At 38.9% G+C, this 26,761-nt stretch overlaps 1 protein-coding gene across 1 annotated transcript in view; it reads right to left on the bottom strand.

Annotated features, from left to right (window-relative positions):
- The window catches only part of LOC102964376 (agouti signaling protein), a 160,690-nt gene that overhangs the window by 81,186 nt on the left and 52,743 nt on the right, over positions 1 to 26,761 (bottom strand). Inside the window, exon 4 of the mRNA XM_042980578.1 lies at positions 7,393 to 7,523. Coding sequence (XP_042836512.1) covers positions 7,393 to 7,523 — 131 coding nt within the window. The remainder of the gene's footprint in view (positions 1 to 7,392; positions 7,524 to 26,761) is intronic.

Consider the following 26,761-nt stretch of genomic DNA (forward strand, 5'->3'; position numbering starts at 1 on the left):
TTACAAATACGCTCGCAGATGTGTGGAGGGGAGATTGATGTGACACATCTGGAGACAAGGAGACCAGAGAAACTAATCTAAGTTAAAGCAGAATCATACAGGGGAAAGAAAAATGAGCACCTGAATTAGTGAGTTTGGGGAAGAAACAACAGACCTAAGGGCCTTGCATGCAAGGGGATGAAGCAAAGGAAAAATCAGTGAAGGCTCTCCAGTGTCTAGCTCAGGTGACTGTGTGGCTGATGGAATTACCAATCAGATGCTAAATTCTAAAGGAAGAGCAAGGCTTAGTGAGGAAGGAGGTGAGTTCTGTTTACTTTAAAGTATCTCTGGTATACACTGAAATGAGATATCTAGGAATCCATTCAAAATAAAAAGTAAAGTTTTAGGGAGAGATGTAAGCTAGACATGTGGATTTTGGGTGTTACTGGCCTATAGATCATAATTAAAACCAGGGGAACAGATGAAATCACCCAAGGAGAATAGGAATAAAGAAAAGGAAAGAGATCCAAGGACTAAACTCTGGAATGGGCTAGGAAACCTTTTGTAGTATCATCATATACATTTTTCTGGGGCTTCGGAGTTTACCAGCTGCCTTCACACCTATACCTTACTCAATTCCCATGTCAGGGGCTCTGTAAACTAACTGGTTAAGTCCAGTGGGATTGTGATGATGCCAAGGCTGCAATAGATTCAGTATATTTGGATGGGCAGGATATAGGCCCCAGCCCTTCTCCCTGACACTGTGTCTTTCCCAGCTATTGACTCGAGGCTCTAATTCCCAGCTATTGACTCGAAGCTCTGAGTTAACATGACAGAGTAGGATTCCTGAAGGGATTTGGAACTTTTATCTATTTATTTGTTTGTTTGTTTGTTTATAAATTAAGAAGGCTACACGCCCAACATGGGGCTTGAGCTCAAGCCTTAAGATCAAGAGTCACATGCTCTACTGACTGAGCCAGCCAGGGGTCCCAAGGGACTTGAAACTCTTGCCAAGACTCCTGGTTAAGAGCACAGCTGACCTGTGACCTTGGGTTAGAAAGGCTGTGGAGGGACAGTGGCAGAGCTGACAGAAGCTTAGCAAGTAGCTTGTCTCCAGAAGCAGATGTAGTGTGTCTGCTTCTATGTGCCCTAAAACAGCAGTCCACCAGCCCCAGTTGAGGAAGGACTGCAGGCTAGGAGGAGAGGTATCTTTTCCAGAGACAGAAATAAGGCAGTAAGAGCACTTTCTCCTTCCTCAGTGCTTGGGGGCAGCAGAAGGCATCAAAGCTGGGCTGACCTTACAAGGATGTTTGTGAGCCAGTGTGGCAGAAGGCAGGGCAGAGAGATGAATGCAAGGACGGTATCACTCTGGTAGAGTCCTCACTTCCTCTAAGTGGCCTTGCCACTCTGAACATATAATCCAGGCTTCAAAGAAGACTACAAAGGGAATTACTTTCTCATGATGTGATTCTTTGTTGTTTTACGTTTGTCCATTTACCGCCTAAAATCACGTTCTATATAACTCAATATCATCTCATGTACTATCATTGGTACAAGCCCTAAACTTTTAGAAACAAAAATTTTGATGCATGAGAGTAAATCAGGCCTGGGATGTGGGAGCTAAAACTGGGCCTACTAGATACTAGAAGTGAATCAACATAACCAAGTACAGGATCTTCAAAGGCCACCTTCATTCCCTTTACACGTTTGTGTAAACCCTTTTACAACATTTTATAAATTTCATCAGATTTCTCTTTTTGCATCCTCTCTTGCACCTAGGATAGGGTGGCATGCATAAAAGATGCTCAATAAATACCTGGAGGTGCTGACTGAATAAAATCGTATTATTAGAACAAATTGTCCAAATAGGACCCTAGGAACCCAAGAGAAAGACAGGTTTTCTGAAAGGTACTCCCTTATCTCCCACCACCAGCAGATACAGGCTCAGCCTAAAGCCTAAGCAAGGTATGGAAATGCCATAAATTAGCAAAGTAAAATCGGTCCTAAGGACTGAGCCTTGAAAAGAATAATTCTTTCTTCTCTTTTGAACTTTGAGATCTGGCTTTTTTTTTTTTTTAAAGCATTTTTTTTTAAAAAAAAGATTTATTTATTTGAGAGAGAGAGAGAGAGAGAGAGAGAGAGAGAGAGAGTACGTGGGGGAGGGGCAGAGAGAGGGGGAGACACAGAATCTGAATTAGGCTCCAGGCTTCTGAGCTGTCAGCACAGAGCCCGACATGGGGCTCAAACTCACGAACCATGAGTTCATGACCTGAGCCCAAGTCTGCCACTTAACCAAGCTACCCAGGCACCCTGGGGATCTAGTTTTTAATAAAGAACTTTCTAGGGGCACCTGGGTGGCTCAGTCGGTTAAGCGTCCGACTTCGGCTCAGGTCATGATCTCACAGTCTGTGAGTTCAAGCCCCGCGTCGGGCTCTGTGCTGACAGCTCAGAGCCTGGCGCCTGCTTTGGATTCTGTGTCTCCCTCTCTCTCTGACCCTCCCCCATTCATGCTCTGTCTCTCTCTGTCTCAAAAATAAATAAACATTTAAAAAAAATTTTTTTTTAAAAAAGAACTTTCTTTACTCTTTAAAAAAAAATTTCTTTAATGTTTATTTATTTTTGAGACACAGAGAGACAGAGCATGAATGGGAGAGGGTCAGAGAGAGGGAGACACAGAATCCGAAGCAGGCTCCAGGCTCCTAGCTGTCAGCACAGAGCCCGACATGAGGCTCGAACCCACGAACCGTGAGATCATGACCTGAGCCGAAGTTGGCCGCCCAACCGACTGAGCCACCCAGACACCCCAGAACTTTCTTTACTCTTAAAGTGGTCCTATCCCATTTTCAAGTGGCAAAAAACTCCAGAGTAGGTTCCCCCTCATAATGAAGTGCTCCAGATGTGTCTTGCATTTAAACCATCAAGGAACCCTCCTTATCTGCTGTATGTAAGGGACTGGTACCCTAAGTTTGCATCCATTTGGGTATATTTTCTTGATTTTGCACAGATAACGTGAGTGATGGATACATAAAATCTGTATCTACTACTTATAAAATAAATATCTGAGTTTCTCAAAGTCAGTTTAGGAAATTCAAGGCCCTCCAAAAGAAAGGTGAAAACACCATCATTAGACATTCAGCCTTGAGGAAATCCACCTTAAAGTTAATAGGCCTGTAAACAGAGATGAAACTGACAAACCTTACATACCTGGCCCTAGTCCACAGCAGGGAATTTACTTTTCTTCTGAGAAGGGACTTTAAATGCCAAAGGAAAACAAAGATTGAAAATAAACTCCTCTCGGGGCACCTGGGTGGCTCAGTCGGTTAAGTGTCTGACTTCGGCTCAGGTCATGATCTCACGGTCTGTGAGTTTGAGCCCTGCATTGGGCTCTGTGCTAACAGCTCAGAGCCTGGATCCTACTTCAGATTCTATATCTCCCTCTCTCTCTGCCCTTCCTCTGCTCATGCTCATGCTCATGCTCTGTCTCTGTCTCTCTCAAAAATAAATAAACATTAAGAAAGCAAGAAAGAAAGCAAGAAAGTGAGAAAGCAAGAAAGCAAGAAAGAAAGAAAGAAAGACAGAAAGAAAGAAAAAGAAAATAAACTCTCGGGGCACCTGGGTGGCTCAGTCTGTTGAGTGTCCAACTTTGGCTCAGGTCATGATCTCAGGTTTGTGGGTTTGAGCTCTGCGTTGGGCTTACTGCTCTCAGCACAGAGCCTGCTTCAGATCCTCTGTCCCCTCTCTCTCTGCCCTTCCCACGCTCACACTCTCTCTTTCTAAAATAAATAAATATTAAAAAAAAAACCCTCCTCTCTGAAAGGGCATAAATCAGCTATAGAAAGATTTCAGAAATCTTCTGTCCAATGAATCTTTCTGCCCACCCTAGTTTAGTGCTGAGGCTCTGTTCCCAGATTCTAACAAAGAACCAGCTTCTGTGAATTATTCATTTATGACTATCAATGGATCATCGAGGGCAACTTCTAAATAACCAACTTGTTCCTCTTTGTTCCCCTCGTTCATTAATCAGTGCATTCCCAAAGACTACACATTTTGATTTTCAACCCAAGTTAAACATAATGAGGAATGCTACTACTGCCAAGAGCCACTCTAAATCCCAAAGTTAGATATAAACGATTTGGGGATTGTCTATTGTTTTAGAGAATTCCTGCCAAGCTCCTTGCAGAAAAATAAGTTGACCTCATCAATAAATTATGTCATCACCATTGACCCATTTTCTTTCCAATTTTGGTGATGAAACCATTCTATCAGCAGAGCAGAGTTAAATTATCAGATTCCTGAAGTAATTCTCCTTTGGACTTACCTGTGGAAATTGCTGAGTGGGAAGGGTCAGTGAACTCAGAGACCGAGCTTTGGTTCAGTGACTTTGGCAGCCTGACCAAAACTATTCCCTGCCTTCCCACTCCTTTTTATGCAACCCTGGACTGTAATGATCTCAAGCTGTGGGGCTACCCCTCTGACCCCTTTATCTGGCCTTCCAGATCTTCAGAGCTTTCAGGGCTAAGTGCCCTCTATATTCTCCTGCTCCTGCCCTCCTCTGCTTCAAGGATCTTTACCCCTCAGAGTGTTACCAACTCAGCAGGAGTTTCCCTGGTGTGAGTTATTTTGCTTTAAGGCTACTTTTCTAACACATTTCTAATATGGAAGCAGCCTAAAATTAAAATGCACAAAACTTAATATTGGACACCAAAAAGGATTTGGTGCAATTGAATTTCAGGCATTGTCTAGGTCTCCCTGGAGTTCAGCCTGCTGTGAAGGGGCCTCCTGTCCATGGTTTTGGAGCAGTTTGATAATTTGAAACATCACTTAGCCATGATAGATCCCTGGTACAACCAGAATCCAACAGATTTCTTTCTTCCTTCCTTCCTTCCTTCCTTCCTTCCTTCCTTCCTTTCTTTCTCTCTCTTTCTTTCGTTCTTTCTTTCTTTCCTTCCTCTCTCTCTCTTTCTTTCTATATTATTTTGAGAGAGAGAGAGAGAAAGAGCATGAGTGGAGTAGAGGCAGAGAGAGAGGGAGGGAGAATTCCATGCAGGCTCTGTGCTAATAGCACAGAGCCCAACTCAAAGCTTGAACACACAAACTATGAGATCATGACCTGAGCCAAGATCAAGAGTTGGACCCTAATTGACTGAGCCACCCAGGCACCCCCCTCTTTTTAAGTAAGCTCTATGCCCAACGCAGGGCTTGTATACTCTACTGACTGAGCCAGCCAGGTGCCCCTAATAGATTGCTTAACTAGCACTTCATCCAGTGCCATTCTCCAAGTTGAATCAATACCACTTACTAACTATGTGACCTTAGACAAATTATTTAACCTCTCTGGACCTCAGTTTCCTCAGATGTGAAATAGGGGCAATGATACTCCACAGTGTTAACATGAACTTTAAATGAGATATGATATGTGTAACACACGGTAGATGCTCAGTAAATTCCAGTTCCTTTAACCCCACGTTCTGCATTTTAGAGAGAATCTATTTACCTGCCTCATCTGTTGCTTCATAGGTGGTATGAGGCTTGGGTTGAAATATTCCTTGAGGGCACTTCTAGGAAGAATATGGGGTGAATACCTTAGGAAATAACAAGGATTGACCTCTCTCTTTCTCAGATTACATGGTAAGACCAAGAGATCCTCTGTCTGAATTCGGCTCCACTTCAGAAAATGCTTGCAATGTTCATTTCTGGGACAAGCCTATTAGTATACCTAGTCATTAACACAGCCCAGTCCAGTACCTTGAAGATGGCAGTGATTTTTATCTTATAGTATGGGTGGAATGTACTAGGTCATATATCTGGCTCATTTATAGGGTTCTTGAGAGCAAAACTACTTGCCCAAGAACATGACATTACCAGGTCCATATTCTAGATTATTTACATGACTCACAACTCTTTGAAGCAGGAATCCTCTCTTATTCATATTTATCTCCTTTAAGTATCTACCATATTGCTTTGCACATTGAAGGCGTTCATTAAATTGGATTGACTCAGTATCCTAGAACATGAAACTGAAGGGAAAAAAATGGAATTTAACATTGCTAGAGAGCAAGATCCAGACTTGACTAAAAGAACCAGGAAGAGACCAGAGCTGGGCAGAAATTTTTCTATATACCAGACATTGCTCACATAACTTTTATTTTGTGGACCTTTACCACCTATTGGAAAGTTATCATTGCACTCAAGCAGACTACCTTAGGAATACGTTGTTAGTAGCATAACTGGCTAGAACAGTGGCTGAAATAGTTTTGTTCCTGAAGCCATGCCTAGTTACCAGCAAATGATAAGTAAGACCTTTTCCCCCTACTGTGGGATGGGTTAAAACAGTATGTCACCAGCCATTTTGAATTGCCATGAGGCTAGGAGCTTGGTTCAAATCCCCTCTGCCTGGGACGGGTTCTATTAACTTAGAAAAATTTAAGTTTCTCAGTCAATCATTACCTCCTCTGTGAAGGAGCTTTGAAGCTTATGGAGTATGTGTTACAGTAATTCATTAATTAAAATTCCCCTTTCCCTTGGGGCGCCTGGGTGGCTCAGTTGGTTAAACAGCCAACTCTTGATTTTGGCTCAAGTCATGATTTCAGCATTCGTGAAATCGAGCCCCACATTGGGTTCTGCACTGACAGTGCAGAGCCTGCTTGGGATTCTCTGTCTCTCTGTCTCTGTCTCTGTCTCTCTCTCTGCTTTTCTCTTGCTTTCATTCTCTCTCTCTCAAAAATAAATAAATATTTAAAAAATTACCCTTTCCCTTAAAACTTAGTTTTGCTACTTTTGGGCTCACTGTTAGGATTTTTTTTTTTTTTTTTTTTTTTTTTTTTTGGCCTGAGAACTAAAATGGGAGTGTTCTAGCCTGGGGGAGACAGAAGTATAGAGAGTGATTTAATCCTAGAATTCACTAGGGTGTGAGTAAACTGCTAATGGGGTTGTCTCCCCAACTAGATTTTAACTCCTGAAGGCGGGGACTGTGTCACTCATCTGTGTATCCCTATTGCCTAGTGGGGTTCCATGGTGGCTATTCAATAAATGCTTACTTATTAATGAATCAAATATAATCAACATGGCAAAAAGTTATAGGTGTGAAATTGGCATATCGGTAATATGCATTAGAGAAGTGCAGAAGAAGAAATCATGGTGGATCAAGATGGTCAAGGAAGGAGTAAGAAAGTTCCATGGAAGAATTTGACTCTGTATAGAGATGGGATGAAATATAAGAATATGGGTTTTCAAATCTCTTAAACTGTGAGCCTCAATTTTCCCTCTATCCAAAAATTTACATTTAAAAAATGGGGACAATAAATCTACATCATACATGAAGAGTAAATGAGATAGGTATATAAAGTAATTAACACAGAGCATGATGCACACAAAAGAATTTTCTTCTCTGTAAGTTATCTTCCTTTTACTAACCTGTATAGTCTTTCCTTTGGATTTGAAAGCTGTCCTGACAGTATTCTGGAGTTCACAGTGTCATTTCCTTCACCAACCAAGGTGCTTTCTAGACACCAGAGGACATATTCCAGGGAGGCTTTGTTCTCTCTCTAAGAACAATGAGATAAATAAACAGGCTAAGTACTTTCTATCTTCTATCCTTGAGTGTATATAATTATGGGAGACCTTTACTAAGCACTGCACTCCAATTTTATTTCCATTTCCATTTCACAGAACTTTATTATTGTAATATTTCTTTGAGATAATTTAGTATATATATTTCCTTTTACATATTTAAAGAAAAAACTTTAACCCATAGCATTTAACTGATTTACTCTGCTAGTTAGTGGCACAACTGTAAACTATACTTGGGTGTTTTTATGTGGACATGTGTTTTCATTTCTCTTAGGTAGAATTTCTGGTTCATATTAGGACTATATTTAACATTTTGAGAAGCTGCCAAACTGTTTTCCAAAGTAGCTGCACCCCTATCTCTTTGTTTCTGGGACCCTGGGTTTGGAAGGAAATTATGGTTCATTAGCCACTACTGTGGAAAGAAAATAGATACTGGAGAGAAACTAGATCTCCAAGCATGCATTAAATTATCCATGTGGTTCAAATTCATACTATCTATGTAGTTCAGAAATGTTGAACTGAAAAATTAACATGAAAGTGGGTTTAGAACTGGTGAAATCCAGAGATGCTCATGGACAGGGTAAACCTAAAAGTCTATACCTAGACAAACTACAATTTAGAAGTAGCAGCAAAATAAATGTATTTAAAGATCTACAGAGACTTAGAATATTTACCACCAAAACACTCTTGCTGAAAGAACTATTAAGGAATGTACTCAAACCAGAATAAAAGTGAACCAAGAAGGAAATAGGGGAGTACAAGAAGCAATGGTGAAAAAAATTTGTTACACATGTTGATACATCATGCTAGCTTATGAGACTAGCATACCCTCTAAACTAAAAAACAAGGACAGTAAGAGAAAAAAAATTACAGGATAATATTATCCATAAACATAGTTGCCAAAATTCCAAATAAAATATAAACAAATCAAATTCAATTTCATGTTCAAGAAGGATATTACCACAGGAATGGTTCCACATTAGAAACTTTATTAATGTAATTCAAAACTGCATAATCATCTCAGTATGTATCCGAAAAAATTAAATAGAATTCAACACTCATTCATGATTTTGCTCTCATCCTTTACTCCTCTATATACCACCTTTTCCCATTCCCCTCCACAGAGGAAACCCCATACCCAAAATCTAAGGCAGGGATTCATCTAGGGAGTCTGGGTTCATGGTTTTTGCAAAAGAGAAGGAGGAGCTATTAGGATATATTCCCCACTATTTCCAACTCTGATTAAAATCTTCAGCAGAGAGTCTTCAGAATATCATACACTATGTTTTGAATAGAAGTAGTTATGTCCCACATCACAAACTTGCCTTGCTGTCTTCAAGCACTCTGCCCACCTAATTTGCAGCAGACGACTTTGCCTCCTACTTTTAAGATGAAAACAGAACCCCCTAGTTGTCAACTCCCCCAAGTTCTTTCTTTATTTCTTTTAATTTTTTAAAATCTTTATTTATTTTTGAGAGACAGAGTGAAAGCAGAGGAGGGGCAGAGAGAGGGGGAGACACAGAATCTGAAGCAGGCTCCACGTTCTGAGCTGCCAGCACAGAGCCTGATGTGGGGTTCATACTCATGAAACGCAAGTTCATGACCTGAGCTGAAGTTGGACGCTTAACTTAATGGACTGAGCCACCCAGGTGCCCCTCTCTATGTCTTCTAACTTCTTTCTTTCAACCTCACTAGGAGTCCCCTCTCCCTGTTCAAGGCCTATTCTTCCACTAGACCTCTTGGTCACGCCTTGCCCCATCCTTTCTCTCTCTTCTATTCTTACCTTCTTTCTGGATATAGGACACTTTGGCTAAGCTCTTCAGTCTTATCTATTATTCTTTTCTCCCTTTCTGTACCACTCCCCTTTCAAGTTCCACTCCATTTTCCCTTTCCAGCCCAATCTGTTCCCCTAATTGCCTCTCCTTTGCACATCCCATACTTTTTTCAACCCTTTATAATGTGTTTCTCATCCCTCCCTAACCACTCTTGAAAATGCTTCCGATAAGGTCACCTCAGTCTCTGAATTGGGAAACCTATGGCTCCTTTGCACCCATTTTCCTTGGCATCTTTGCAGCCTGTGGCCCTGCTGACCTCTCCCTTCCCAAAACACTATCCTGCTTTGGTTTCTGTGGCGTCACCCCTTTCCTCGTTCTGTTTCTCTGGTTGCTCTCTTTTTAGACCCACTTGATAGCATCCCCATCTGCCAGCCTCCTAAATGTTAGCATTGCCAAAAGTTCCAGAGCATCTAAACTTGTAAGGTTTTTGTGAGGGTTAAATGAGATATCGCATGTAAAGTACTCTGGCACATAGTAAAAATCACTCAGTAAGTGGTTAGGGTGATGATGATGACGACGACGACAACTTCATTATTTTCCAGGTTCATACACTCTCTTTAAGTGATCTCACCCATTCTCAGGGCTTCAGTTCCCACTCACAAATTGATGACCCTTAAGTCAGTATCTCCAGAGTTTGAGACTTCTTTCAAAACACATATTTTCTTCTGCCTATCAGATATTTCCTGAATACTACTAGGTAAAATTGGGTACTCTTATAGTAGCCTTTGTATGGCTATTAATATTATAATTTTGTATTAACATCTTGGTCTTTCTCACTACCATTGGGTCCTCATATTCAGCACATTCCCATCAGAGAGCAAACCCTTCTCCCCTACCATCAGAATCAGGGTGGATAGGGTGGTACTTTGACAATTGGCCCTTGAAAACTACAGTATATCTTCATAAGGGCATATGCTTTTCCCGATCTCACTTCAGAATCACTACTTGACTGGGAGCTCACTCATGTCAGGGATTATTTTTTTCATCTCTGCATCTCTAGCACCTGGCATGGTGACTAACATTTAGTGGGTACTTATTGAATGTTCCTGAATAAATTAATGAGTGAAATTAAAACTAGTTTATATGTGTTCCCAAACCCTCTGTGTGCAGAAAATTAAAGCTAGACTTGGAACTTAAAAAAAATTTAATAAAATAACACTTTTTATGAATTCCAATCTAGTTAGCTTAAATGCAATTTAGTGAAACCATATTGCTACTTGCCTCAATACAGTTGGTCTTAAATATTAACTTTGTTAATTTATAAAACCCTAGTCTATGCCTTCTTCCACATGGGTATGTTGCATAAGGCCATTGGCAGTGAAGGGGCCATAAGCTTCTGCATTTAAGCCATAATACCTATGTGGAAAGTATCTGAATGTGTGTAAAAATATTCCTGTTTGTAGGAGTATACACACACACACACACACACACACACACACACACACACACATAAGCTTCTGCATTTAAGCCATAATACCTATGTGGAAAGTATCTGAATGTGTGTAAAAATATTCCTGTTTGTAGGAGTATACACACACACACACACACACACTGAGTGATTTTCTTCTCTGGTGCTTATCAAAAGGGCACTTGTCTTTTTTGTGGAGATCAGTCATGTTAGATGCTCATTCATAAAAGAAATTGCCATGTATTTAAGACATCCAGAAAATATAGCCATTCATAGGCATGTTAGTAATATTGGTGCTCAATAACCTAACAGTCTTCCTTCTAAACACATCATCAATTGAAATCTTCTGTGAACCTCAATGAGCTAAAAAATTAAATGAAGTCAAACACAAATGTATCAACAACCAGCAACATATTGTATTGAAAAGATACTTTTCTGGCTTCTGAAAATAAAGATAGTTTCTATTCAGTCTCAATGTATAGGTACATAATAACAGATTTTTCCAAGTGTTGGGCTGTTTTTAAATAAAAATAATTTTAAATGATAATTTCATTCACTGGAAAATATGTACTGAGCTATGTAGCAGGCACTATAGAGAGGAAAGATAGTCCCTGCCTTCTAAAAGCTTATAGATTAGAGGGAACTACAGATTAATAAACCAAATATAGGAAAGGAATTCCCAGGCAGAGGCAACAGCCCATGCAAAGGCACAGAGGCTAGAGACAGGACAGCTGTTTCCACAAATAGGTCCATGTGGCTAGAAGATGGGAGCAAATGTAGTTTGGGGAGATGTTGAAGCTGGAAAGAGAAAAAAGGGTCAGGTATATCATGCTAAGGGGGATTTATTTGCCTTCTACTATGAAACTTGACTTTAATTCAGGGAACAGTGAAGAACTCTCTGATAGTGTTGAAAGGAGAAGACTAGTATGGAAGGAAATCAGAGGTAGGGAGATTAGTTGGAGGTTATAGTAAAAGTCCAGCTAAAACATTAAGAAGGCCCAACCTAAAGCAGTGGGGATGAAGAATATGGGTTAACACGTTCTCTTTTATCACGAATGCCAAGCAATTTTATTAGCATGCACCTTGGTATAGTTTTCTTCATGTTTCCTGTGTTTAGGGTTCATTGAAACCTCTTGGCTCTATGGCTTTATAGTTTTCATCAAATTAGAAAATTTTTCAGTCAATATATCTTTAAATATTTTTTCTGTACCTCCTTTCCTTTGAGGACTCCAAATATACACAGATTAGGTCACCTGAAGTTGTCCTACAGCTCACTGATGTTCTTTTTTACTTTTAAGCCTTTTTTCTCTATGTGTTTCATTTTATATTGTTTCTACTGCTTTGTCTTCAAGTTCTTTAATCTTTTCTTCTGTATTATCTAATTTGATATTAATCCCATCCAATGTATTTTTCATATCCAATATTATCTTTTACATCTCTGAAAGTTAGATTTAGGTCTTTTAAAATATCTTCCATATCTCTACTTAACATTTTCAATCTTTCCTCTCACTTCTCAGATATATGGAATACAGCTATAACAACTGTTTTAATGTCTTTTTCTACTAATTCTATCTCCTATGCAGTTCTTGATCTGTTTATATTGATTGCTTTTCTCCTCATCATGCATCATATTTTCATGCTTCTTTGCATGCTGGTAACTTTTATTGGATGCCAGACATTGTGAATTTTATCTTATTGGAGCTGGTACTCTGAGGATTATTCTCTTTGCTCTTTTTCAGTGGCACTTTACTCAGCCTCAGGTAGTTTCCTCAAATTATGTTCTGATCGGTATTTAGCTGAAGGCTCAAGGGAGACTCTCTGTAGATCTCTGGAGTGCTCTCTCCCTGTGCAGTCCTCTTCTCCTCTCCTCTCCTCCCCTCCCCTCCCCTCCCCTCCCTCCCCTCCCTTCTCTCTCTTCTCTTCTCTTCTCTTCTCTTCTCTTCTCTTCTCTTCTCTTCTCTGAACTCTGCTCTGTGAATTCTAGCTGCATTGGCCTTCCTGGATCTCCAGCTCCATCTTCTTAGTTCATGGAGATTGCTGAGCTCCATCTGGGTTCTCTCTACAATAACAGGACTTAGAGTCAAAATATACCATGAAAATAAAATCAACATGACTTGGTAAACAATTAGAGAGGGAGGAATGGAGGATGTTGACAATCTGAATGGTAGTGTCATTTCCCAAGTTGGGGGATTCATGAACAAAAACAGACTAGGAGCTGGACAGGACAGGGGAAACAAGGAGCTTGGTTTAGGGTATGTTAAAGATGAGGTCTTTATGGGCATAGATAGCTGTATATATCCTTCTCATGACCAAAGGGAATTAATTAATTAGAGGTGGGGATTTCAGAGGCATGAAGTGTAGAGTTGAAAGAGGACTTCAGCTACCTCCATTTTGACCTCAAACTTTCTAATTGATAAATTCTTCTCTCCAATTTATCTCTTCACTCAGGCAAAGACCCTGAGAGCATATTATCCCCTGATGGGAACCAAAACTGTTCCAGTACCAGTGTCTGGGGACATAAATAGGGATGAGAGACTCTACCCTGAGGAAAATCCCTGTCTAATAAATGACTGACCTACAGCTTGGTAAGTGTTAAAATAGAGTGAAGTATGAAGGACTGGTTGGTAGCACAGGGGGAATGTCAGAGAACCTTCCCCAGAGGAGAAACTAGAATTGAAATCCAGAAAGATGAAGAGGGGCTCATCATCTCAGAGAGGGACTGGAGAATAGGAAACATGAGGAGTAAAAGCCGAAGAAGTAAATATGCTTTACCCTCTGAATTCCTTATATATTAGGCTAACAGAATTAGTGTGACTAGGATTCTTGGTAGATCTTCAAGAAATAGAACTATACTCTAAAAGAACTGAGAAAGAAAGATCAAACCTTAAGGGAAGAGTACAGCTAACAATGAAAAGGGTCAAAAATGCAGTTCTTAAATAAATGGCCTAGGAAGTCCCTGGATTGTTCTCTCTGTTCTGAAGTCCTTGCCTTGCTTGAATGGACCAAATGCTAACCTTGTTCCAGTCCTAGAACATTACCTCCTAAATCTAAAGGTGATGACTTTGTCAATTCTAATCTCATCTTTCTTAAGGGACCAATTTGATTTTCATATCTCACTATATGAGTAAAAGGAGAAGAAAATATTTTTCTTGTATGGCTTAAGTTATTCTCAATTAAAACATTACATAGTATTGGTAACTTGGCAAGGATAGTTTTTATTGAGAAATATGAGTGTATTGATTCTTTAATTTTAAACTGCTAATTAAAGGATGAGAGTAGGGGTGACTGGGTGGCTCAGGCAGTTAAGTGACCAACTTTGGCTCAGGTCATGATCTCACAGTTTGTGAGATTGAGCCCTGAGTTGGACTCTGTGCTGACAGTTCAGAGCTGCTTTAGATCCTCTGTCCCCCCTCGCTCTGCCCCTCCCCAGTGTGTGTGCACATGTTCTCTTTCTTTCTCAAAAGTAAACACTTAAAAAAATAAAGGATGAAGGTATGAGAAAAATGTAAACTATTCCTAGAATATGATGAGCATACCTTTCGAATAACATACTCTTTCAAAGACTTTTTTTTTTTTTTTTTTTGCATAAAAGAGCAGCTAGTCAATTCTAGCAAATTTAAAAAGAAAGAGTTTAGGGGCACCTGAGTGGCTCAGTCAGTTAAGTGTCTGACTTTAGCTCAGGTCATGATCTCACAGATAGTGTGTTCCAGCCCTGCCTCAGGCTCTGTGCTGACAGCTCAGAGCCTGGAGCCTGCTTTGGATTCTGTGTCTCCCTGTCTCTCTGCCCCTCCCCCAAATCACGCATGTGCATGCTCGCTTGCTCTCTCTCTGTCTCAAAAATAAACATTACAAAATTTTTTTAAATATGAAATTTATTGTCAAATTGGTTTCCATACAACACCCAGTGCTCATCCCAACAGGTGTCCTCCTCAATGCCCATCACCCACTTTCCCCTCCCTCCCACCCCCCACCAACCCTCAGTTTATTCTCAGTTTTTAAGAGTCTCTTATGGTTTGCCTCCCTCCCTCTCTAAGTTTTTTTTCCCCTTCCCCTCCCCCATGGTCTTCTGTTAAGTTTCTCAGGATCCACATAAGAGTGAAAACATATGGTATCTGTCTTTCTCTGTATGACTTATTTCACTTAGCATAACACTCTCCAGTTCCATCCATGTTACTACAAAAGACCATATTTCATTCTTACTCATTGCCAAGTAGTATTCCATTGTGTATATATATTTAAAAAAAAAAGAGTTTAATAGTAGAAGCTTCAAATTACCTTATTCCCCACCCACTACATTTAACCCCAAAGAAGTCAAATTCCGGCAAGCCTGTGGAGAGAAGACAAACAAGAACAACTTAGAAAGCAAGAAAAACCCAGCCTTTCTATTGGGCCTTCTTTTGGGGGGACTGTGTTTGTCCTGTAATGCCTATTTGACTTGGCTGCAGGAAAGAGGAAACTGTCAAACGTTCATAGTTACCCTGTAGGAGGCAAAAGAACATTTGACAAATGTTTTTCTTATCTTGAAGACCAGCTGTTCTCTCCTCAGATGTTTTCCAAAATAAATTTCTTCATCTTTTTAAAGAGCTGCAGCTTTTCTACGAAGGAAAAAACTGGTACCAGCTTTCAGAGAGGAAAAAGTTTAAATCTCATAGAATTCTCTACATCAGGAGAAAAAACTATGATCTTCACTTTCAAGTGTTGTGTTTCTAGGCCTTCCCCACTTGCTTAGAAACTTTACACCATCCAAATCTCCCCTCTAAAGCAGATGTCTGTGAGAAAGAAGAGGAACAGCACAAAGACATTTTTCCAACGGTAATTCCCAGATGTGAGCTGCCCAGAATCAAGTGCAGCCCTGCTGTCAAGTTCTAGGACAATCATGCTGAGTTCTCTTGACACATGCTTTTATGCAGTTTTAGCAAAAGAAGCCTAAATTTAGGAATGTGACAAAATTCTAACCTTTTTTCTGCTGCCTCTCTTCTTGTGCTGAAATTAGACCTTACTGTCCTAATCATATATGATTTATGTATGGATTGTGTCTAATTCTAGTCTAAGACTAAGAAAATTAAAATATAACTGTGTTTTAGGTGTTTGTCCTAACTGGTATTTATCCTAATATTTGAATGGAGGTGACAATAAGAACAACAAAGTATATAAAGCTCCATGCTTCCTAGGTGATACAAAGAAGCTTTCTTAGAAAAAGTTGTAGGGGTGCCTGGGTGGCTCAGTTGGTTAAGTGTCTGACTTTTGATCTCATCTCAGGTCTTGATCTCAGTGTCATGAGTTCAAGTACCACGTTGGGCTCCATGCTCAACAACAACAACAACATAAAAACAAAAAAAAATGGGGTGCTCAATCCAGTTGGTTGAGCATCCAACTTTTTTTTTGATTTAACTTTTTTATTTTTTAAAATTTACATCCAAATTAGTTAGTATATAGTGAAGCAATGATTTCAGTAGATTCCTTAATGCCCCTTACCCATTTAGCTCATCCCCCCTCCCACGACCCCTCCAGCAACGCTCAGTTTGTTCTCCATATTTATGAGTCTCTTTTGTTTTATCCCCCTCCCTGTTTTTATATTATTTTTGTTTCCCTTCCCTTATGTTCATCTGTTTTGTCTCTTAAAGTCCTCATATGAGTGAAGTCATATGATTTTTGCCTTTCTCTGACTGACTAATTTCACTTAGCATAATAGCCTCCAGCCAATTTTTTTTTTAATGTTTGTTTATTTTTGAGAGACAGAGTGAGAGTGGGGGAGGGGCACAAAAAGAGGGAGACACAAAATCCGAAGCAGGCTCCAGGCTCTGAGCTGTCAGCACAGAGCCCAATGAGGGGCTTGAACTCATGAGTGGTGAGATCATGACCTGAGCCGAGGTGAGATGTTCAACAGACTGAGTCACCCAGACACCCCGAGCATCTGACTCTTGATTTTGGCCCAGGTCATGATCTCATGCTGAGTATGGAGCTTGCTTGGGATTCTCTCTCTCCTCTTCCCCTGTCCCTCCCTGGCTTATCATGCTCTCTCTCTCACACACAAAGATAGTTATAAAGAAGACTTGAAAAGGGATTGAGCATGGTGGGAACAGATGTGCTAAGTTGTATGACAGGGAAGGAAATGGTAAGTTGGACATTTTGCAGGCTGATTTCAAATGGTATGTTAGTAGTTGATGTTCAAGAGGCTCTGGAGAGGGCATTCAAACCCAGAAGTTAAGAATAGCAATGGAATGTAGTTTGGGAAATTGTTACTTCTGCTGTAATTAGAAGAACTACATGTGGGATTCTGATATGAGCTGGGAGTGGACAGGAGGTTGTTTGGAAATAACCATAAAAGCATGATGTGTGTGCAAATCCATGCCAAGCTAGTGTAATATGACTGCATTCATAATTAATTGCCTATGGGTACTGTAGTGCTGTATGGAAAAAAGATTAATTCCAGCAAGGATCTTTTTCAAATCTCCTTATTATCAGTCTAGGTAATTTAGGTATGTGTGTGTTTATGTAGGCTTCATGCCCAGCATGGAGCCCAATGCAGGGCTTGAACTCACAACCCTGAGATTAAGACCTGAGCTGAGATCAAGAGTCAGATGTTTAACCGACTGAGCCACCCAGGCACCCATCTCTTCCCACACTTTAAACTCCCATTCTTATGTTTTAAATTCACCAGTAAAGCAGGAGACTATGAATTCTAAGCCACCACCCAAGACCCCAATAAAGCAGAACCTCAGGCCAGTGTGTTCTCTCTCTCTCTGAGCACAACCTTGCGGCATGACCCCAGGTGTGCTATATAATTTCCTGGTTCTGTAAGTTATAAACTATTTTTTCACAGTTTCCTGATGGTTGTTGCTGAAGGGCATTTGCAACCATAGAACCAGAATGCCCATCCAACCACAACATTGGTTATGGACAGGCTGAGACCAGCACAAAAAGCAATCCTTAAGTTAGATACCCACTCCCAATCTTTGTCCTCATCAGAGACAGAATTAGCCCTGCTCTCATGGGTAGCTCAGTTTCAACTGTTAGCAGTTATTTCAGCCTTAATCATACACAAGACACCTGGCAATTAGCATGAACTATAAGAATGGGACAAACAAAAAGAGGGTCTTATTTACTGAGCTTTACTTGAAATAGACTCTCAAGATCTGCCACACAAGGCAGCTTTGATGAACTCCACGATGAACTCTTTCCTGTCTCAGGGCTACAAGCATGTTTTTTCTTCTGCCTCAACTACTTTGTCTTCATTCTTCTCAGGACTAACTCTTACTCATCCTTCAGGTTTCAGTGTAAATGTCATTTCCTCAGCCACCCACACTGAAGTTCTCACTATTATTCTCATAGCAAAGCGTCCTTTTCTTTCATAAAAATTATCACAACTTGTAATTATATGTTACTTATATGTTTACTTATAGTTTATTTACTATTCAACTCTCCTACATAAAGGTAAGCTCCATGAGGGCAGGTATTATGTCTGTTTTATTCACCCACTCCACCTACCACCCGACAAAAAGTCCTATGTTCAATATATATCTGTTGAATGAATGAAAAATGAATCCCTGGTCTCACCTGGTGACCAGTTCTTGCCATGCGTTCTAGTTTATAAGAATTTCATGGATTATCAAGGAAGATGGTTAGTATTCAGCATCAAATTTAAGTAACAGTTTTCTTATGTGAAAACATGTCAGACTTCTTTGAAGAAACATTCCCCTCTGAGGTATCATCTTTAGAAGCATCATGTTTGATCAACTAAATAATTTTTTTATTTTTTATTTTTGGCTTTTAAAACTTTATTCACTTCAAAACCTTTATCAGAGACACAGTTCTGTCCTATGGTAAATTGTCTTTTTTTAAAAAATTAAATTAGGGACACCTGGGTGGCTCAGTCGGTTAAGTGTCCAACTTCGGCTCAGGTCATGAGATCGCAGTTTGTGAGTTTGAGCCCTGCGTTGGGCTCTGTCCTGACAGCTCGGAGCCTGGAGCCTGCTTCAGATTCTGTGTCTCCTTCTCTCTCTTCCCCTCCCCCACTTGTGCTCTCTCTATCAAAAGTAAATAAATCTAAAAAAAATTTTTTTAATAAAAAATTAAATCTTACATCAAGGGGTATATATTCTATGTTTGCATTGCGTGAGGTATATAATTCACATAAATATTAATTATTATATATAAAAGCAACCCCAGTTCAAAATTTCCAGGAATCATCTCTTGCAAACAATAGTATGATTAATAGTGAGTTGACATTAACCAGACACATACATAAATGATATTAAAAATAATAGTTCTCCTTACCCTTGAGGTTCATATACTTAAAGAAATGAAACATGAATAAATAGGAGTAGAAGTAGGAGACATTTTGGGGAAAGTCTTTGTTTTTTTCCTTTTCTAGTTTCTTTCCTGATTTTATCTTTTGTTTTCATACTCCCTCTTATGGCTATCACCTCTTTTTCTCTGCTTTTGTCCATTTGCTTCCTTCCCTTTGTTTTAGTGATATTAAACATGTCCCTCAAATTCTATCATTTACTGAAATCAAACTGCATTTTTTTCTTTCCTGGGAATCAGATGCAAATAGCCCAGAGAAGAGTCATATTTTTCTCAGATGTTGATATAACTACCACCCAACAAATTCTATGACTGGGGGCTCCTCTTCTAGAAGAAAGATATAGTCTAGGGTTCACATCTAAAGCTCATATCAGGTAACTCAATAAATCATAGCCACCATTATGCTCTGTAATGAGTATCTGCTTCCCACTCCCACCTACAGTCATAAAAATGTCCTTTGGGAGTAACAAGTAGAATAAATAATAAGTATACAGCTCTTTAAAAGATACTTTTCATGCATGATCTCATTTAATTCTTTCAATAAATCTGTGAGGTAGATATTATTATCATCTCCATTTTACATAAAAGGAAACTGAAGTTCAGAGTGACAAAATGACTTTCCCAAGGTTACTCACCTAGTAATTGCCAGAGTTAAGGGTCCAAGTAGGACCCTTGTCCTAACTCCAACTCCTTGTCCCCAACTCCATAACTTGTGGTCTTTCTTCCACATCAAAAATATATCTCCATAACAAGAATAAGAATAAAAATAAAGGGGTAGTTGGCTCAGTCGGTTAAATGTCTAGCTCTTGATCTCAGGGTTGTGAGTTTAAGCCCTGTGTTGGGCTGGGTATGAAGCCTACTTAAAATAATAATAATAATAATAATAATAATAATAATAATAATAATAATAGGAATAGAAACAGTGACAAGTAAAGGAATGTGATCCAAACTTAGGGAGCCTTATAAAACCATAATATGATTGAAGAATCCTTCACAGAGCTCCCTACTGCCTCATTCCACCTACCCTTCTCCTTCAAAGCAAATTTGTATAAACATCCTACATAGCAGAATTTGTTCTAGTGGGAAGAGTCATCAACTGCTCAAAGGCCACTATATCTGGATTCTATTCTAATCAGGTAACAGTCTGAAAGTAGGCTCTCTAATTCAAGCCCTTATCAACTCTTGCTTGGACAACTCCAAAAGCCTCCTAACAAACCTTTACACCTCTATTCTTGTCCTCCTTCAGTCTGTCTTCCACACTATTACCAATAATGTTTCTAAAGTAGAGATCTGTTCATGTCCCTCTTTACTTAAAATCCTTCACTGGCTTCTTATAGGCTTAATTCTGTCCCCTAAAAATTCATATGTTGAAATCCTAACCTCTAGAACCTCTGAATATGACAGTGTTTGAGTACAGGGTCTTTAAAGAGGTAATTAAGTTAAAATGAAGCCATTAGAGTGGACCCTAATCCAATCTGACAGGTGTCTTTTATAAAAAGGGGAAATTTAGACACAGACACAGGAAAGACCATGTGAAGACACAGGGAGAAGACAGCCTTCTGCAAGCCAAAGAGAGGCCTCAGAAGAAATCAAACCTGTTGATACCTTGACCTTGGACCTCTAGCCTCTAGAATCATAAGAAAATAAATTTGTTAAGCCCCCCAGTCTGTGATACTTTGTTATGTCATCTCTAAAAAACGAATACAACTTCCTGATGCCTACAACATAAAATGGAAACCTTGGTGTGGTATTCCAGTTCCTTTCTGACCCAACTCCTGCTTCTCCAGTGTTATTTCTGGCTACTCCCTGTCTTTGACTATGTACTCTGGAACACTTAATGTTTCTTGTCTCTGTACCTCTACCTATAGTGCTCTTATCTCTTTTACATTTTATTCTCTAAGATTTAGCTTCTTACTGCCCTTACCTCCAGGTTGAAAGAGTTATCTCTCCTCTACTAATGTATGGTCTTGGAAGGGAGAGACTGTTTAGTTTATCTTTATGTCCCCAAATTCCATCACACTGGTCTGTTCACAGGCAGATGTTAATACATATCTGTTGACCTGAACTGAGGATGAGTGAAGAGAGAAGAGTGGTAGGGAAACACCTCTCGGTCTTAGTGATCTCCTTGCTCCATGGTGAGAAGTCAATTTCCCCTCTGTGTCAAGGCCTCTCGCTGGCAGCTTCCATGTCTAATTCCAACATAAGAAAAAACTGACACTGGAATTCAGGACATGATTTATGAATTTCAGCTGTCTCCACTGTGTCCTTCTTCTCTAGCCTCCAGTTCCTTCTTTATTATGTTCTTCAGAGCCCTAATTCTGTCTAAATGTGGGTGTCTCTATCAGGCATAAGTAATTCCTGGAGGACGTAGGGATTCTCTTTCTCTCTTGCTCTGTTCCAATTTCCCCCTATGCATTATTCTTATTCTCTCCCACCAAAAGACTTCCTCTATGCCACCAGGGAAGAAAAGTGTGGCAGCTTCAAGTTTACACAGTCGCATTTTTTGCATCCCAAATGGAAAAAAAGATTATATTTATTCTGGGAAAAAACTCTTTCTTTGGCCAATGTCTGCTCCTCGGACCAGTTACTGTTGTAGGAGAATGAGGTGCTATGATGTCCAGGTCTGAGAAAAATTCTCCATGCTGCCCTCCCTCACTCCTGGCAACACACACATGTAATGACAGAGATCTATAGTGGTTGCCTAGGAGTGTGAGTGTAGGGCTGACTGAGAAGGGGGCACAAGGGAACTTTTTGAGGTAATGATAAAATTTTATAGATTGAGTTAGTGGTAGTTACAGAGGTGTATACATTTGTCAAGTCACCAGGCTGTACACTAAAAACGGGTGCATTTTACTGTATATAAATTATGCCTTGAAAAAGGTGATATTAATAAATATATATACGTACATATACATACATATACATATACATATACATATACATATACATATATATATGATGTGAGTGCAGAGCTGCTATGATAATAATCAAATGTTGATCTTTCAGTACAAAACCCAAGATCCTTGAACCCCAACTCCTCTTTAGTCAGACCTCTTACTGTCCCTGCAGCCCTGTCCCTCATTGTGGCCCTCTCCTAGATTATACTTTGGCATCTCAAATTAATTTTAGTTTCCTAAAAATTCTAAGCTGTTTTCCTACTTCTGAGTCTTTATGCATGCTGTGCCTCTGCACTATTATAATAGTTTATAATAGTTCAGCCAGCAAACAATTCTTCTCTTAGGATTCACCCAGCATCACCTGCAGTGCCTTTCTAGATTGCTTTAGGTAGCATGTGCAGATAGTACATCCTTTTCTCTGCACCATACAATAGACACTCTATTGCTTTCATTTGTTTGCACACTGACTCCTCTCCTAGACTCTGAACTCCTAACTAAAGACAGGTATGAAAGAAGTTTCTTCCATCAAAATAAGTTTAGGGGTGTTTAAAATAGTTGGAAAATAGAGATTAAGCTAAAATTTCTTAAATGCTTACTATGTGCCAAGAATTACTAGACTTTTTCACATCTTGATTGGGACTATTTGGTCTATGACAGTGATATCAGTGTTTCAGAAGAGATCTATAAGTTGAAACAGTACAATCTAGCAACACTTTGCCTTCTCTAAAATGTCAAACATTCTCCTAAACATTTTTTTAATTACAAAGAACTTTCCTGCTAATTATTAAATCCATATGTATTTCAAGGGAAATTTAATCCCTGTTTGATTCATTCACACTCAATCCATCACAGTTTTACTTTTAAGAGCTATTTGATGTTCCAGACGTCATTAGAACCCCCATAATGCCAATTTCTGAGAAAATGAGGATGTGGGTAAAATTAAGCAAAACCAAATGTTACCAAAATCCTCAAGGATTAAAGAAGAATCTTTTTTTAATGGCAATTATTGTTTTTATATTTTATTTTATTTGGAAATGATCTAGATATTAAATAACTTTCATTTGCCTTTAATATAACTTTAAGGTTTCAAGTTACCAAAAAATTTTTGGAAACTAATTTTATTTTATTTTTGTTACTGAAGTGTATTTGACATACAATGTTATATTAGTTTCAGGTGTATGACATAATGATTCAACAATTCTATACATTATTCAGCACTCACTACGATATGTGTAGTCACCATCTGTCACCATACAGTGTTATTACAATATTATTTACTGTGTTCCTTATGCTGTACTTTTCATCTCCATGACTTATTTATTTTATAACTGGAAATCTGTACCTCTTCATCCCCTTCACCTATTTCACACATCTCCCCACTCACCTCCCCTCTGCCAACCAAGGGATTAAAGCAGAATCTTAATGAAGGAAGTTATGCTACACAGTTTTGACTTTGCAAACTCCAAGAAAGTGTGTTGACTCGAGAAGCCCTTATATCTTTACTATAGATTTTCTCCCAAGGGACTGTAAAGAGATGAGAAAAGGAAAAGGAATGGTTTGATGGGTACAGAAATGTTTGGCATTATATTTCCAGCAATATTTCAGTCTAGATCATCTGAAAAACCTTTGCTACAAAACACTCAAAATTGCTGACTAAAACACCATAAACATTATTTTATTTTTTCATTTTTTTATTTTAATTCCAGTATATTTAACATACAGTGTTATATTCGTTTCAGGTATACAATGTAGTGATTCAATAATTCTATACATTATTCCGTGCTCATCATGGTAAGTATACTCGTTAAGTGCCATCACCTATTTCACTCATCCCCACACTGGCCTCTCCACTGGTGATCATGAGTTGGTTCTCAATAGTGAAGAGTATGTTTCTTGGTTTGTCGCTTTCCTTTTTTTTTTTTTTTTTACTTTGCTCATTTGTTTTATTTCTTAAATTCCATATATGAGTGAAATCATATGGTATTTGTCCTCTGGCTTATTTCACGTAGCATTATACTCTCTAGTTGCATCCATGTTGTTGCAAATGGCAAGATTTCGTTCTTTTTAATGATTGAATTATATTCCATTTGGTATATATATATCACATCTTTATCCATTCATCTATCAATGGACATGTGGATTGCTTCCATAATTGGGCTATTGTAAATAATGCTGCAATACATATAAGGGTGCATGTATCCCTCTGAATTAGTATTTTTGTATTTTTTTCTTTTTTTTAGTAAATATCCAGTAATGCAATTACTAGATTGTAGGGTAGGTAGTTCCATTTTTAACTTTTTCAGGAACCTCCATACCATCTTCTGCAGTGGCTCTACCAGTTTGTACTCCCACCAACAGTGCATGAGGGTTCCTATTTTTCGACATCCTCTCCAACACTTACTGTTTCTCAATGTTTTTGATGTTAGCCATTCTGACAAGGTGATATCTCATTGTGGTTTTGATTTGCATTTCCCTGATGATGAGTGATATTGAGCATCTCTTCATGAATTTGTTGTCCATCTGTATGTCTTCTATGGAGAAATGTCTGTTCATGTCTTCTGCTCATTTTTTAATTGGATTATTTGCTTTTTGGGTGTTGAGTTGTATCATTTCTTTATACATCTATACTAACCCTTCATTGGATATATCATTTGCAAATATCTTCTCCCATTCAGTAGGTTGTTTTTGTTTTGTTTTGTTTTGTTGATTGTTTCCTTTGCTGTGCAGAAGTTTTTGTTTTGATGTAGCCCCAATATTTTATTTTTGCTTTTGTTTCCCTTGCCTTAAGAGACATATATAGAAAAATGCTGCTATGGTTGATGCCAGAGAAATTACTGCTTGTGCTTTCTTCTAGGATTTTTATAGTTTCAGGTCTTACATTTAGGTCCTTAATCCATTTTGAGTTTATCTTTGTGTATGGTGCAAGCCAATAGTACATTTTCCTTCTTTTGCATGTAGCCATCCAGTTCTCCCAACACCATTTGTTGAAGAAGCTGTCTTTTTCCCATTGCATATTCCTTCCTCCTTTGTCAAAGATTAATTGACCATGTAAACATGGGTTTATTTCTGGGCTTCCTATTCTATTCCATTGACCTATGTGCCTATTTTTGTGCCAGCACAATATTGTTTTGATTACTACAGGTTTGTAATATAACTTGAAGTCTGGAATTGTGATATCTTCACTTTTGTTCTTTTTTTCAAGATTTTTTTGGCTATCTGTTGTCTTCTGTAGTTCCATACAAATTTTAGGATTGTTTGTTCTAGTTCTGTGAAAAGTGCTGTTGGTATTTTGACAGGGATTGCATTAAATGTGTACATTGCTTTAGGTAATGTAGACATTTTAACAATATTTGTTCTTTCAACCCATGAGCATGGGATATCTTTCCACTTGTTTGTGTTGTTTTCAATATCTTTCATCAGTGTTTTATAGTTTTCAGAGTACAGGTCTTTTACCTCCTTGGTTAAGTCTATTCCTACATATTTTATTATCTTTGGTGCATTTGTAAATGGGACTGCTTTCTTAATTTTTCTTTCTGTTGCTTCATTATTAGTATATAAAAATGGATTTCTGTATGTTGATTTTGTCTTTTTTGTTTTGTTTTTTCTTTATTTTAAAGTTAGCTAACATACAGTGTAGTCTTGGCTTCAGGAGTAGATTCCCGTGATTCATCACTTACATACAACACCCAGTGCTCATCCCAAAAAGGGCCCTCCCCAATGCCCATCACCCATTTTCCCCACCCCCATCAACCCTCAGTTTGTTCTCTATATTTAAGAGTCTTTTACGGTTTGCCTTCCTCTCTGTTTTTATCTTGTTTTTTTCTTCCCTTCCCCTATGGTCATCTGTTAAGTTTCTCAAATTCCACATATGAGTGAAATCATATGATATCTGTCTTTCTCTGACTGCCTATTTCACTTAGAATAATACCCTCCAGTTCCATCCACCTTGGTGCAAATGGCAAGATTTCATTATTTTTCATTGCCAAGTAGTATTCCATTGTATACATATACCACATATTCTTTACCCATTTATCAGTTGGTGGACATTTGGGCTCTTTCCATAATTTGGCTATTGTTGACAGTGCTGCTATAAACATTGGGGTACCTGTGCCCCTTTGAATCAGCACCCCTGTATCCTTTGGATAAATACCTAGTAATGCAATTGCTGGGTCTTAGAATAATTCTATTTTTAATTTTTTGAGGCACCTCCACACTGTTTTCCAGAGTGGCTGCACCAGTTTGCATTCACACCAGCAGTGCAAGAGGGTTCCCCTTTCATCATATCCTTGCCAACATCTGTTGTTTCTTGAATTGTTAATTTTAGCCACTCTGACAGGTGTGGTATCTCAATGTGGTTTTGATTTGTATTTCCCTGATGATGAGTGATGTTGAGCATCTTTTCATTTGTCTGTTTTCCATCTGGATTTCTTTGTAAAAGTGTCTATTCATGTCTTCTGCCCATTTCTTCACTGGATTATTTGTTCTTTGGGGTGTTGAGTTTGGTAAATTCTTTATAGATTTTGGATACTAACCCTTTATCTGATATGTCATTTGCAAATATCTCCTCCCATTCCATAGGTTGCCTTTTAGTTTTTCTGATTGTTTTCTTCACTGTGCAGAAGCTTTTTATCTTGATGAGGTCCCTATAGTTCATTTCTGCTTTTGTCTCCCTTGCCTCCGGAGACATGTCAAGTAAGAAGCTGCTGTGGCTGAGGTCAAAGAGGTTGCTGCCTGTTTTCTCCTGTAGGATTTCAATGGTTTCCTGT

The sequence above is a fragment of the Panthera tigris genome, chromosome A3 (genome assembly GCF_018350195.1).
Source record: "Panthera tigris isolate Pti1 chromosome A3, P.tigris_Pti1_mat1.1, whole genome shotgun sequence".
Lineage (NCBI taxonomy): Eukaryota > Metazoa > Chordata > Mammalia > Carnivora > Felidae > Panthera > Panthera tigris.